The 14,860-nt window shown below is 35.2% G+C and overlaps 1 protein-coding gene across 1 annotated transcript in view; it reads right to left on the bottom strand.

Moving 5' to 3' along the window:
• LOC149438478 (IgGFc-binding protein-like) overlaps nt 1–11,087 on the bottom strand; it is a 63,707-nt gene extending 52,620 nt beyond the window's left edge. The window contains exons 1-2 of the mRNA XM_089659816.1: nt 11,018–11,087; nt 9,436–9,489 (exon numbers count right to left, since the gene is read on the bottom strand). Coding sequence (XP_089515942.1) covers nt 9,436–9,489; nt 11,018–11,087 — 124 coding nt within the window. The remainder of the gene's footprint in view (nt 1–9,435; nt 9,490–11,017) is intronic.
• Between the last annotated feature and the right edge of the window lie 3,773 nt (nt 11,088–14,860).

Here is a 14,860-nt window from a genome sequence, read left to right as displayed (position 1 = left end):
AATGTTCGCCCCTCACACAGAAATGATCAGTCTAACAATGGAATGTTCGCCCCTCACACAGAAATGATCGGTCTAACAATGGAATGTTCGCCCCTCACACAGAAATGATCGGTCTAACAATGGAATGTTCGCCCCTCACACAGAAATGATCGGTCTAACAATGGAATGTTTGGTGTAACACTGAGAGACAGAATACAACAACAAATTCAGCAGAAATGCGTCTAACAAATGATGACGGATCTGCATGTTCATGAGGGAAAGAAGGATTTGATCCCCTATCATTCAGCAGGATTTCTGGCTCCCAGGTGTCTTTCATACAGGTAACAAGCTGAGATTAGAAGCAGTCTCTTAAAGGGAGTGCTGCTGATCTCATTGTGTTACCTGTATAAAAGACACCTGTCCACAGGAGCCATCAAACCATCAGATTCCAAACTCTCCACCATAGCAAAGACCAAAGAGCTGTCCAAGGATGTCAGGGACAAGATGGTAGACCTACACAAGGCTGGACTGGGCTACCAAACTATGGCCAAGCAGCTTGGTGAGAAGGTGACAACAGTTGGTGCAATCATTCACAAATGGAAGAAACACAAAACAAGTGTCAGTCTCCCTAGGTCTGGTGCACCATGCAAGATCTCACCTCGTGGAGTGTCAATGATCATGAGAACAGTGAGGAATCATCCCAGAACTACACGTGAGGATCTTGTCAATGATCTCCAGGCAGCTGGGACCACAGTCACCAAGAAAACAATTGGTAACACACTACGCCGACAAGGACTGAAATCCTGCAGTGCCCGCAAGGTCCCTCTGCTCAAGAAAGCCCATGTCCAGGTCCGTCTGAAGTCTGCCACTGAACATCTGAATGATGCAGAGGAGGACTGGTGGGAAGTGTTGTGGTCAGAGGAGACCAAAATCCAGCTCTTTGGCATCAACTCAACTCGCTGTGTTTGGAGGAGGAGGAATGCTGCCTATGACCCCAAGAACACCATCCCAACTGTGAAACATGGTGGTGGAAACATTCTGCTTTGGGGGTGTTTTTCTGCTAAGGGGACAAGACAACTGCACCGCATCAAAGGGACAATGGACGGGGCAATGTACCATCAAATCTTGGGTGAGAACCTTCTTCCCTCAGCCAGGGCATTGAAAATGGGTGATGGATGGGTGTTCCAGCATGACAATGACCCAAAACACACGGCCAAGGCAACAAAGGAGCGGCTCAAGAAGAAGCACATTAAGGTCCTGGAGTGGCCTAGCCAGTCTCCAGACCTTCATCCGATGGAAAATCTGTGGAGGGAGCTGAAAGTTCGAGCTGCCAAACGTCAGCCACCAAACCTTAATGACTTGGAGAGGATCTGCCAAGAGGAGTGGGCCAAACTCCCCCGAGATGTGTGTGAACCTGGGGGCCAACTCCAGGAAACGTCTGACCTCTGTGATTGCCAACAAGGGATTGGCCACCAAGTACTAAGTCATGTTTTGTGAAGGGGATCAAATCCTTCTTTCCCTCATGAACATGCAGATCCGTCATCATTTGTTAGACGCATTTCTGCTGAATTTGTTGTTGTATTCTGTCTCTCAGTGTTACACCGAACATTCCATTGTTAGACCGATCATTTCTGTGTGAGGGGCAAACATTCCATTGTTAGACCGATCATTTCTGTGTGAGGGGCGAACATTCCATTGTTAGACCGATCATTTCTGTGTGAGGGGCGAACATTCCATTGTTAGACCGATCATTTCTGTGTGAGGGGCAAACATTCCATTGTTAGACCGATCATTTCTGTGTGAGGGGCAAACATTCACCATCAGCCGGGGAGCAAATATGCATTTCCTTCACTGTACTGTTGCCACATATACTGACATGTCAGGAATATATTCGTAGAGCCCTCTAAAGGGAGTGAACGAAGCAGAAAGAATTAGGCTTTATCTCCACCAGTCTATCTTTTAGGGAAGTACAGATTTTTTTTTTTTTTTCCAAGTGCCGACTTCAAAGGAGCCGCTCTTATCAGACACATTTTCTTTATTTAACATTTATTTATTTATATTAAGCAAATACAAAAAAAAAGTTTTATTAAACTTACAGATTGGACTGATATATAATACGTGGTTTGCACAAAAAATTATTATGTAAAATGCTTAACCAATTATAGCGATAACATCATTTTTTTTTTTTGCATAGAAAGCAATATCTTTAAAAAACCTTATAGTCATAAAAATAAATTAGAAAAATTATAAAAATTTTTTAATAATAATATTTTGATATTACTAAAAGGCTGTTATGCCAGAAAACTGAATTTATGTAACATACTTATATTGAGAAAACATAGAAAACAATAGCTATAAAAAAAAAAAACTGTAATTATACAGAAAAGGTCTAATTAAAAAAAAAATAATAAAGTGTTTTGAGTTTTTTTTTTTTTTTTATGGTATTAAGTATAACCGGACTGTTATGCAGGGAGACTGGCAGTTTACTCAAGAGATTATTATGTAAAATACTTAACCAATTATAGCGATAACGTAATTTTTTTTTTTCGCATAGAAAGCAATATCTTTAAAAAAACCTATAGTCATAAAAATAAATTAGAAAAATTATACTTTTTTTAAAAATAATATTTTGGTATTACTAAAAGGCTGCTTTGCCAGAAGACTGAATTTATGTAAAATGCTTATATTGAGAAAGCATAGAAAACAATAGCTATAAAAAAAAAACTGTAATCATACAGAAAAGGTCTAATTAAAAATAAAATAATAAAGTGTTTTGAGTTTTTTGCATTTTTTTTATGGTATTAAGTATAACCGGACTGTTATGCAGGAAGACTGGCAGTTTACTCAAGAAATTATTATGTAAAATACTTAACCAATTAGAGCGATAACGTTTTTTTTTTTTTTTTTTGCATAGAAAGCAATATCTTTAAAAAAACCTATAGTCATAAAAATAAATTAGAAAAATGATACTTTTTTAAAAAATAATATTTTGGTATTACTAAAAGGCTGCTTTGCCAGAAGACTGAATTTATGTAAAGTGCTTATATTGAGAAAACATAGAAAACAATAGCTATAAAAAAAAACTGTAATTATACAGAAAAGGGCTAATTAAAAAAAAAATAATAAAGTGTTTTGAGTTTTTTGCATTTTTTTTTATGGTATTAAGTATAACCGGACTGTTATGTAGAAAGACTGGCAGTTTATTCAAGAAATTATTATGTAAAATACTTAACCAATTAGAGCGATAACGTTTTTTTTTTTTTTTTTTTTGCATAGAAAGCAATATCTTTAAAAAAACCTATAGTCATAAAAATAAATTAGAAAAATGATACTTTTTTTAAAAATAATATTTTGGTATTACTAAAAGGCTGCTTTGCCAGAAGACTGAATTTATGTAAAATGCTTATATTGAGATAACATAGAAAACAATAGCTATAAATAAAAAACTGTAATCATACAGAAAACGTCTAATTAAAAAAAAAATAATAAAGTGTTTTGAGTTTTTTTGCATTTTTTTTTTATGATATTAAGTATAACCGGACTGTTATGCAGGAAGACTGGCAGTTTATTCAAGAAATTATTATGTAAAATGCTTAACCAATTATATATATTGCATAGAAAGGAAAGAAAAAACCTATAGTCATAAAAATAAATTAGAAAAATTATACTTTTTTTAAAAATAATATCTTGGTATTACTAAAAGGCTGCTATCCCAGAAGACTGAAATTATGTAAAATGCTTATATTGAGAAAACATGCAATTATAGAGATAACATAGAAAACAATAGCTATAAAAAAAATCCCGTAACCATACAAAAAAGGTCTAATAACAAAAAAAATAATAAAGTGTTTTTAGTTTTTGTTTTTTTTTTTTCAATGGTATTACTTCTAACCAGACTGTTATGCAGGAACACTGGCTACTCAAGAGATTATTATGTAAAATGCTTAACCAATCATAGCGATAACATCATTTTTTTTTTTTTTTGCATAGAAAGCAATATCTTTAAAAAAACCTATAGTCATAAAAATAAATTAGAAAAATTATACTTTTTTTTTAAAAATAATATTTTAGTATTACTAAAAGGCTGCTTTGCCAGAAGACTGAATTTATGTAAAATGCTTATATTGAGATAACATAGAAAACAATAGCTATAAATAAAAAACTGTACTCATACAGAAAAGGTCTAATTAAAAAAATAAAACTAAAGTGTTTTGAGTTTTTTTTTTTTTTTTTTTTTATGGTATTAAGTATAACCGGACTGTTATGCAGGAAGACTGGCAGTTTATTCAAGAGATTATTATGTAAAATACTTAACCAATTAGAGCGATAACCTTTTTTTTTTTTTTTTTTTGCATAGAAAGGATTATCTTTAAAAAAACCTATAGTCATAAAAATAAATTAGAAAAATGATACTTTTTTAAAAAATAATATTTTGGTATTACCAAAAGGCTGCTTTGCCAGAAGACTGAATTTATGTAAAATGCTTATATAGAGATAACATAGAAAACAATAGCTATAAAAAAAAAAATTGTAATCATACAGAAAAGGTCTAATTAAAAAAAAAAATAATAAAGTGTTTTGAGTTTTTTGCATTTTTTTTTATGGTATTAAGTATAACCGGACTGTTATGTAGAAAGACTGGCAGTTTATTCAAGAGATTATTATGTAAAATACTTAACCAATTATATATATTGCATAGAAAGGAATATCTTTAAAAAAACCTATAGTCATAAAAATAAATTAGAAAAATGATACTTTTTTAAAAAAATAATATTTTGATATTACTAAAAGGCTGCTTTGCCAGAAGACTGAAATTATGTAAAATGCTTATATTGAGATAACATGCAATTATAGAGATAACATAGAAAACAATAGCTATAAAAAAAACCTGTAACCATACAAAAAAGGTCTAATAACAAAAAAAATAATAAAGTGTTTTTAGTTTTTTTTTTTTTTTTTTTCAATGGTATTACTTCTAACCGGACTGTTATGCAGGAACACTGGCTACTCAAGAGATTATTATGTAAAATGCTTAACCAATCATAGCGATAACATCATTTTTTTTTTTTTGCATAGAAAGCAATATCTTTCAAAAAAACCTATAGTCATAAAAAAAAAGTCTAGAAAAATAATAATTTTTTTAATTTTTTTTTTTAAATCTTATCTTGCTCTGTGAGAAGACTGACAGTTTACACAAGAACTTATTATGTAAAATGCTTTACCAATTAAACAGATAAAATCATTTTTTCTTGGAAAGCAATGGCTATAATAAAAAAAAGACTGGTTTGAAAATAATAAAGAAATAAATAAATAATAAAGTGTTTCGTATTTCTCTCGTGCTTTTTAAAAATACTATTTTATATTATTATTACGTGGGAAAACTCAAGAAACTGTCTAGAATACTTTGCTTTAAATATGAACAATGTCTCCAGAAAGTGACTTAAGAAAACCTATAATCATGAAAACAGACAGGTCTGGAAAGATAATAAAATATTTTGAGCTTTTTGCATGCTTTTGAAAAATAATATTTTAATATTCCTTACACACAGGATGATTATGTATGAAAAAAATGATTTTATGTTTTATTGGTAAAGCATTTTACACAATTATTTTGTGTATAAACCACCAGTTTTCCTACATAACAGCCCTGTCTCTAAATAATACCAAAATATTATTGCTAAAAAGTATGCAAAAAATGAATAAAATATTTTATTATTTTTAGTCTTTTTTCTAATTTTTGGATGTTGTGTTCTAATAAAGTCTTTTTTGTCTCTTTCATTGGTAAAACATTTTACACAATTATTCTTTTTATAAACCACCAATTTTCCTACATAACAGCCCTGTCTCTAAATAATACCAAAATATTATTGCTAAAAAGCATGCAAAAATTAAAACATTTTATTATTTTTAGTTTTTTTTTCTAATTTTTGGATGTTGTGTTCTAATAAAAAATAATTTGTGTCTCTTTCATTGGTAAAACATTTTACACAATTATTCCTTGTGTAAACCACCAATTTTCCTACATAACAGCCCTGTCTCTAAATAATACCTAAATATTATTGCTAGAAAGAATGCAAAAATTAAAACATTTTATTATTTTTAGTCTTTTTTTTAATTAATGGATACCGCTTTCTAAGAAAAAAAAAATGTTGGTCTTTTTCATTGGTAAAACATTTTACAACAATTATTCCTTCTGCAAACCACCAGGTTTCCTGTATAACAGTCCTGTCTCTAAATAATACCAAAATATTATTGCTAAAAATCATGCAAAAAAAAAAAATAAAACATTTTATTAAAACAGACCGGCCTGGAAAGATAATAAAATATTTTGAGCTTTTTGCATGCTTTTGAGAAATAATATTTTAATATTACTTACAGACAGGATGATTATGTATGAAAAAATGATTTTATGTTTTATTGGTAAAGCATTTTACACAATTATTTATTGTTTAAAACACCAGGTTTCCTGTATAACAGTCCTGTCTCTAAATAATACCAAAATATTATTGCTAAAAAGTATGCAAAAAATAAATAAAATATTTTATTATTTTTAGTCTTTTTTCTAATTTTTGGATGTTGTGTTCTAATAAAAAGTAATTGTGTTCTAATAAAAAGTATTTTTTGTCTCTTTCATTGGTAAAACACTTTACACAATTATTCTTTTTATAAACCACCAATTTTCCTACATAACAGTCCTGTCTCTAAATAATACCAAAATATTATTTCTCAAAAGCATGCAAAAAAAAAAATAAAACATTTTATTAAAACAGACCGGTCTGGAAAGATAATAAAATATTTTGAGCTTTTTGCATGCTTTTGAGAAATAATATTTTAATATTACTTACAGACAGGATGATTATATATGAAAAAATTATTTTATGTTTTATTGGTAAAGCATTTTACTTATTTATTCCTTGTGTAAACCACCAATTTTCCTACATAACAGCCCTGTCTCTAAATAATACCTAAATATTATTGCTAGAAAGAATGCAAAAATTAAAACATTTTATTATTTTTAGTCTTTTTTTTAATTAATGGATACCGCTTTCTAAGAAAAAAAAAATGTTGGTCTTTTTCATTGGTAAAACATTTTACAACAATTATTCCTTCTGCAAACCACCAGGTTTCCTGTATAACAGTCCTGTCTCTAAATAATACCAAAATATTATTGCTAAAAATCATGCAAAAAAAAAAAATAAAACATTTTATTAAAACAGACCGGCCTGGAAAGATAATAAAATATTTTGAGCTTTTTGCATGCTTTTGAGAAATAATATTTTAATATTACTTACAGACAGGATGATTATGTATGAATAAATGATTTTATGTTTTATTGGTAAAGCATTTTACACAATTATTTTGTGTATAAACCACCAATTTTCCTACATAACAGTTCTGTCTCTAAATAATACCAACATATTATTGCTAAAAAGCATGCAAAAAATAAATAAAATATTTTATTATTTTTAGTCTTTTTTCTAATTTTTGGATTTTGTGTTCTAATAAAAAGTAATTGTGTTCTAATAAAATGTATTTTTTGTCTCTTTCATTGGTAAAACATTTTACACAATTATTCTTTTTATAAACCACCAATTTTCCTACATAACAGTCCTGTCTCTAAATAATACCTAAATATTATTGCTAGAAAGCATGAAAAAAATTAAAACATTTTATTATTTTTCGTCTTTTTTCAAATTTATTTATAATAATATAAATATAACTGAAAAAAGCTCTATCTCTCTCAAAAAAAAAAATGGCACACATTTTATATGGGTACAGTGTTGCATGACGGAGCAATTGTCATTCAAATCGTGACAGCTGAAAACTGCCCGGGGTATGGGGGGAGGTGAAAGTGAAGTGGCTCATCAAAGGCAAAAATAGGGGATTTAGTGGCAGGATCAACAGGTAATTAAGCTATGTTACGGGGTGGGGGGACTAAAAAAAAAGAAAACATGACAGACTCTGACTATGGCCCTCCAGGTGATGAGGAACTGCCAGTTCCATGAGGCCTTGCAAGACTCTGACTATGGCCCTCCAGGTATTGAGGAACTGCAAGTCCCATGAGGCCTTGCAAGACTTTGACATTCGCAGGCAAGATGCCCAGAGGCAGAGGCATGATGGGACTTGTAGTACTTCAACAGCTGGAGGGCCATAGTTTGGATACCCCTGATATACGTAATTCGTGATTTTGCTTAGAGGTCCACCTCAAGCTGGCCCTGCTATTCTTCAACCTGTCTTTGTAATCTGGTGAGCCCCACACCTGGAGCTGGCCCAGAACCATGGAAGCTCCTGAACACGGAATATGTGGACCTTCAGAAAAAGGTCAGGGGTGGCAGAGCCCTAATCTGGTGAGCCCCACACCTGGAGCTGGTCCAGAACCATGGAAGCTCCTGAACACGGAATATGTGGACCTACAGAAATAGGTCAGGGGTGGCAGAGCCCTAATCTGGTGAGCCCCACACCTGGAGCTGGCCCAGAACCATGGAAGCTCCTGAACACTGAATATGCAGACCTTCAAAAATAGGTCAGGGAGGGCAGTGCCCTAATCTGGTGAGTCCCACACCTGGAGCTGGCCCAGAACCATGGAAGCTCCTGAACACGGAATATGTGGACCTTCAGAAATAATTCAGGGGTGGCAGAGCCCTAAACTGGTGAGCCCCACAGCTGGAGCTAGCCCAGAACCATGGAAGCTCCTGAACACGGAATATGTGGACCTTCAGAAATAAGTCAGGGGTGGCAGAGCCCTAATCTGGTGAGCCCCACACCTGGAGCTGGCCCAGAACCATGGAAGCTCCTGAACACGGAATATGTGGACCTTCAGAAAAAGTTCAGGGGTGGCAGAGCCCTAATCTGGTGAGCCCCACACCTGGAGCTGGTCCAGAACCATGGAAGCTCCTGAACACGGAATATGTGGACCTTCAGAAATAGGTCAGGGGTGGCAGAGCCCTAATCTGGTGAGTCCCACACCTGGAGCTAGCCCAGAACCATGGAAGCTCCTGAACATGGAATATGTGGACCTTCAGAAATAATTCAGGGGTGGCAGAGCCCTAATCTGGTGAGCCCCACACCTGGATCTGGCCCAGAACCATGGAAGCTCCTGAACACGGAATATGTGGACCTTCAGAAATAATTCAGGGGTGGCAGAGCCCTAAACTGGTGAGCCCCACAGCTGGAGCTAGCCCAGAACCATGGAAGCTCCTGAACACGGAATATGTGGACCTTCAGAAATAGGTCAGGGGTGGCAGCGCCCACCTTGTAAAGGTTGGCTGTCAATGCTCAATAATGAAGGAATGCATCTTATCATTGCGTGTTCTACAGAAAGGCGGCCATGGACTACTGGATGGGACAAGGTCTTTGAGAAGAGTCAATATTTATGGAGACTAGAGAAGGTACACAAACGAGACAAGACAGATTCATTGAAGGTGAGGAGATATTGAAAAATAATGAGTTGCTTACCACACAAGAGAGCCAGCGAGGCCCACAGCTGCAGGAGCGTCACCGTACCCATGGCTGAAAAACATTGAAGAACATAAAATCACGGTGAGCTTTCAGAAGGAAAAATCTCATAAATGACGTTGTGTAAACCTCGTAAACGTTCACACCTTTTTAAATTTTACCTCGATTGGTTTAGACCACGGGTGTCAAACTGGCGGCCCTCCAGCTGTTGCCAAACTACAAGTCCCTTGAGGCCATTGCAAGATTGACAGTTACAAGCATGACTCCCAAAGGTAGAGGCATGATGGGACTTGTAGTTTGGCAACAGCTGGAAAGCCGCCAGTTTGACACCCACGGTTTAGACAGTCAGCACCCTAACTGAGCTGACACTTCGAGAAAATGACTAAAACAAATATATCACGTTGGTCTACTGAAGTCTTCACGCCACCATTGACACGGTACGACCGAACCCTGACCTGACTCATGACGATCGAATCATCAAGCAATTGCGTTTCTTATGGACTTTGGAATTGGATTTTTCTGCACGTCCCCTTTTGTTTTCTCAAGATAAGCAAGCCATAAACACGCGCCTTGGCGAAATGGTTTGTAAAATCCCAAAATTTACGGGAACATTTTCTAACTCAGGTCTTCTGGTAGTTGGATCTACTATAGATAGCCCCAAACGCTACGTGTCCAATCATGCGTTGGCCCACAAGCCATGCTGTTTTAACCCTTACCCACTCTATCCTCTATCCAAAAAAAACCCCAAAAACAGAAGAGTTTTGGCTGTAGATGTATTTAAAGAAGACCTTGCAGGTAAGTGCAAGGTTGGCTCGAATTCCCGTGACCCCTTTCCCCGATTACAAATACTTACCTTACCCCCATCTTCTGCAGCAATGGGTGTGACATCACCTTCCTTTTGGAAAGGTTCCTAAGGAAGGCTCTCCTTCCAACGGCATCCTACATCCCGGCTGCTAGGCGATAGGGCGCATCAACGCTACTCTTCTTCTCAGCTAGCATCCTAGTTGCTGGGCAGAGGGACACGCCCTCCCAGATCCTCCCGGAGGTTGCTTCATGGCCTTGGCCAAGCTCCTCCCTGCTCTGAAACTAGTCCCATGGCACAGGAGGCACTATATAGGGACACGCCCTGCCAGATCCTCCTGGAGGTTGCTTCATGGCCTTGGCCAAGCTCCTCCCTGCTCTGAAACTGGTCCCATGGCACAGGAGGCACTATATAGGGACAAGCCTTCCCAGATCCTCCCGGAGGTTGCTTCATGGCCTTGACCAAGCTCCTCCCTGCTCTGAAACTGGCCCCATGGCACAGGAGGCACTATATATAGGCCCCAACCATCTGGGGCTCAGTACATCCTGCTGGCAACTCTGTTTACACCCAATAATATTGGATCATTTGTAAAAGACAAGGTAATTGGACCTTCCATTGTACGTCACTGAGTGACCAGTAGAGTGGTGACGGCAAACATAACTCATTCAGCTAGTTTGAGCTTCGTAAATGTTTTGGATGTCTTCGAAAGTGAAAATGTGGCCGATGATTGTGGAGTCGATCGATTGGCAGTTTTTGGATACACTCCGAAACCCTCCTTACAGAAAGTTCTACTCTGAGGTGCCACGTTGACGATGGTAGGAAGCAATACAAAAGGCTTGGGAAGGACCATTATGAAGGGCGGTCAACCAGGATTGGCCATACATCCAACCACAAGTCATTCATCTGACTTCTCATGGACCCTTCACATCCAAATGTTCTATTCATGGAAAATGGTTTCCTAGATACTTACCTAATCCTCCTTTTCTGTCTCCTCCAGGGGCGGACTGACAACTCATGGGGCCCCTGGGCAATAGGGGATCATGGGGCCCCAGTGTCCTTGCCCAAACTCAAAAAAGCCTATGAAAAAAGTACCAGGGGCATCTCATGGGGCCTTCTACTGACCCCGGGCCCTCGGCAGTGCCCGAGTTTCCAAATGGTCAGTCCGCCCCTGGTCTCCTCCTCATGTCAGCATGCCACTAGAGCTCAACCCAATGAGGAGGTCCTCGAAATATGGATTTGTCCTCGATAGCCAACCATAAATAAAGCAAATTAGCACACCATAAAAAATGGATAAATACATAAATGTGATAATAATATTAATAACGATACCAAGAGCAAAAAATTATGTATTATTATTAGTGATATTTATTTATTTCAGGTACTTATATAGCGCCATGAATTTACGCTGCGCTTTACATATATATTGTACATTCATATCAGTCCCCGCCCCCGAGGAGTGTACAATCTAAGGTCCCTAACTCACATTCATACATACACATACTAGGGACAATTTAGACAGGAGCCAATTCACCCACCAGCATGTCTTTGGCGTATGGGAGGAAACTGGAGTACCTAGAGGAAACCCACGCAGGCACAGGGAGAACATGCAAACTTCAGGCAGGTGGTGCCGTGGTTGGGATTTGAACCAGCAACCCCAGTACAATATATTGTACATTTACATCAGTCGCTAACCCTCAAGGAGTGTACAATCTAAGGGCCCTAACTCACATTCATACATACACATACTAGGGCCAATTTAGACAGGAGCCAATTCACCTACCAGCATGTCTTTGGAGAGTGAGAGGAAACCCACGCAGGCACAGGGAGAACATGCAAACTCTAGGCAGGTGATGCCGTGGTTGGGATTCAAACCAACGACCCTAGTACTACCAGGCGGACATGCAAACTATTTATCCGCTGTGCTGATCATATCATAATCATCATATTTATTATTATTATTTTTTTTTTTAATTTGTTGATAATAATAATATTAAGATAATAATAATAATAATAATACCAATAGATAAAAATATGTATTATTATTATTTTTGTTATCTTCTTTTTTATTATATTACTATTTTTAATGATAATATATTGGTATTCTATTTTTTTATTTGCTGATAATAATAATAATAATAAAAAAATAATAATAATAACAATAATAATAAGAAGACGATAATAATAATAAGATAATATTAATAATACCAATAGATAAAAAAATGTATTATTATTATTATTTTTGTTATCTTCTTTTTTAATATATTACTATTTTTAATGATAATATATTAGTATTCTATTTTTTTATTTGCTGATAATAATAATAAAATAATAATAATAATAATAACAATAATAATAAGAAGATAATAATAAGAAGATAATAATAAGAAGATAATAATAATAAGATAATAATAATAATAATAATAATACCAGTAGATAAAAATATGTAATATTATTATTTTTGTTATCTTCTTTTTTATTATATTACTATTTTTAATGATAATATATTAGTATTTTATTTTTTAATTTGCTGATAATAATAATAATAATAATAGTAATATATATATAAAATGAAAAGTACGGCCAGGTAGAAGTGCTAAGCATTTAGCCGCTGTGCTGCATGAGACCGCAAAGTGGTGCGAACGCATCAAAAACACGCCATTCATGTGTCTTCACGCACTCACATTTCTTCACACGTCTAAATGAGCCCTACAGACATGCTGGTAGGTTAATTGGAGTTTGCGTGTTTTCCCTGTGATTGCGTAGGTTTCCTCCCACACGCTACAGACATGCTGGTAAGTTAATTGGAGTTTGCATATTCTCCCTTTGCCTGCGAGGGTTTCCTCCGGGGGCTCTGGTTTCCTCCCACACTCCAAAGACATGCTGGTAGGTTAATTGGCTCCTGTGTAAATTGGCCCTAAGGTGTGTGTGTGACCCAAGGCTGGCCATAGACACATCGCTTTTTTTTCTCGATCAGCCTGCTCAAAAAAAAAAAAACATCTCCCATGCAGACCCATTGAAGTGGATGAAGGAATCCTCCCTGCTGCATTATAGTATTCTGCCAGCAGGGGGACCCCTCCAATATCAGAATTCACTGATCAGGGCTGCAGCCAATTGGCGGCAGTGCGGATCGAATGCAAGATTTCCAACATTCCCTTCTGAGAGAAGCCGATTGTTAGGATGACTTCTCTAGAGCCAGAACAGCTACAGGTGGATTGAAATTTCAGCCAGACCAGGGGAATTTCCGATCCATCTATGGCTGCCTTTAGACTGTGAGCTCCTCAGGGGAGGGGAGGGGTGTGTGGCAAGGACCGACGACAGCGGCTGCTGGTCGTGTGCTGTGGGTGCAAGGAGCGTTTACCAATTCTCGCTGGAAGCTGCCCCAGTCACAAATATCCAACCATCTCAATGTAGCCTAAGGCCAGCCATACATGGGTCGATTTCCGAACGGTTTTTCATTCGAAAATCGGACCCAAGAACAATCGACCAGTTTTATCTCTGTTAGTGGGACAAAGGCACCAACTGATTTTCGTGGTTCCTATCTATCTATCTATTATCTATCTATCTATCTATCTATCTATCTATCTATCTATTATCTATCTATTATCTATCTATCTATCTATCTATCTATCTATCTATTATCTATCTATCTATTATCTATCTATCTATTATCTATCTATCTATCTATCTATCTATCTATCTATCTATTATCTATCTATCTATCTATCTATCTATCTATTATCTATCTATTATCTATTATCTATCTATCTATCTATCTATTATCTATCTATCTATCTATCTATTATCTATCTATCTATCTATTATCTATCTATCTATCTATCTATCTATCTATTATCTATCTATCTATCTATCATCTATCTATCTATCTATCTATCTATCTATCATCTATCTATCTATCTATCTATCTATCTATTATCTATCTATTATCTATCTATTATCTATCTATCTATTATCTATCTATTATCTATCTATTATCTATCTATCTATTATCTATCTATCTATCTATCTATCTATCTATCTATCTATCTATCTATCTATCTATCTATTATCTACCTATCTATTATCTATCTATCTATCTATCTATCTATCTATCTATCTATCTATTATCTGTCTATCTATCTATCTATCTATCTATCTATCTATCTATTATCTATCTATCTATCTATCTATCTATCTATTATCTATCTATCTATCTATCTATCTATCTATCTATCTATCTATTATCTATCTATCTATCTATCTATCTATCTATCTATCTATTATCTATCTATCTATTATCTATCTATCTATCTATCTATCTATCTATCTATTATCTATCTATCTATTATCTATCTATCTATCTATCTATCTATCTATCTGTCTATCTATTATCTGTCTATCTATTATCTATCTATCATCTATCTATCTATCTATCTATCTATCTATCTATCTATCTATCTATCTATCTATCTATTATCTATCTATTATCTATCTATTATCTATCTATTATCTATCTATCTATCTATCATCTATCTATCTATCTATCTATCTATCTATCTATCATCTATCTATCTATCTATCTATCTATCTATCTATCTATTATCTATCTATTATCTATCTATCTAT

Source organism: Staurois parvus, unplaced genomic scaffold (assembly GCF_062004578.1).
Source record: "Staurois parvus isolate SC_StPar_1 unplaced genomic scaffold, SC_StPar_1.0 ptg001191l, whole genome shotgun sequence".
NCBI classification, from domain to species: domain Eukaryota; kingdom Metazoa; phylum Chordata; class Amphibia; order Anura; family Ranidae; genus Staurois; species Staurois parvus.
Note: the sequence above shows the minus strand (reverse complement) of the source record. Positions and strands in the feature narration are given on the sequence as shown.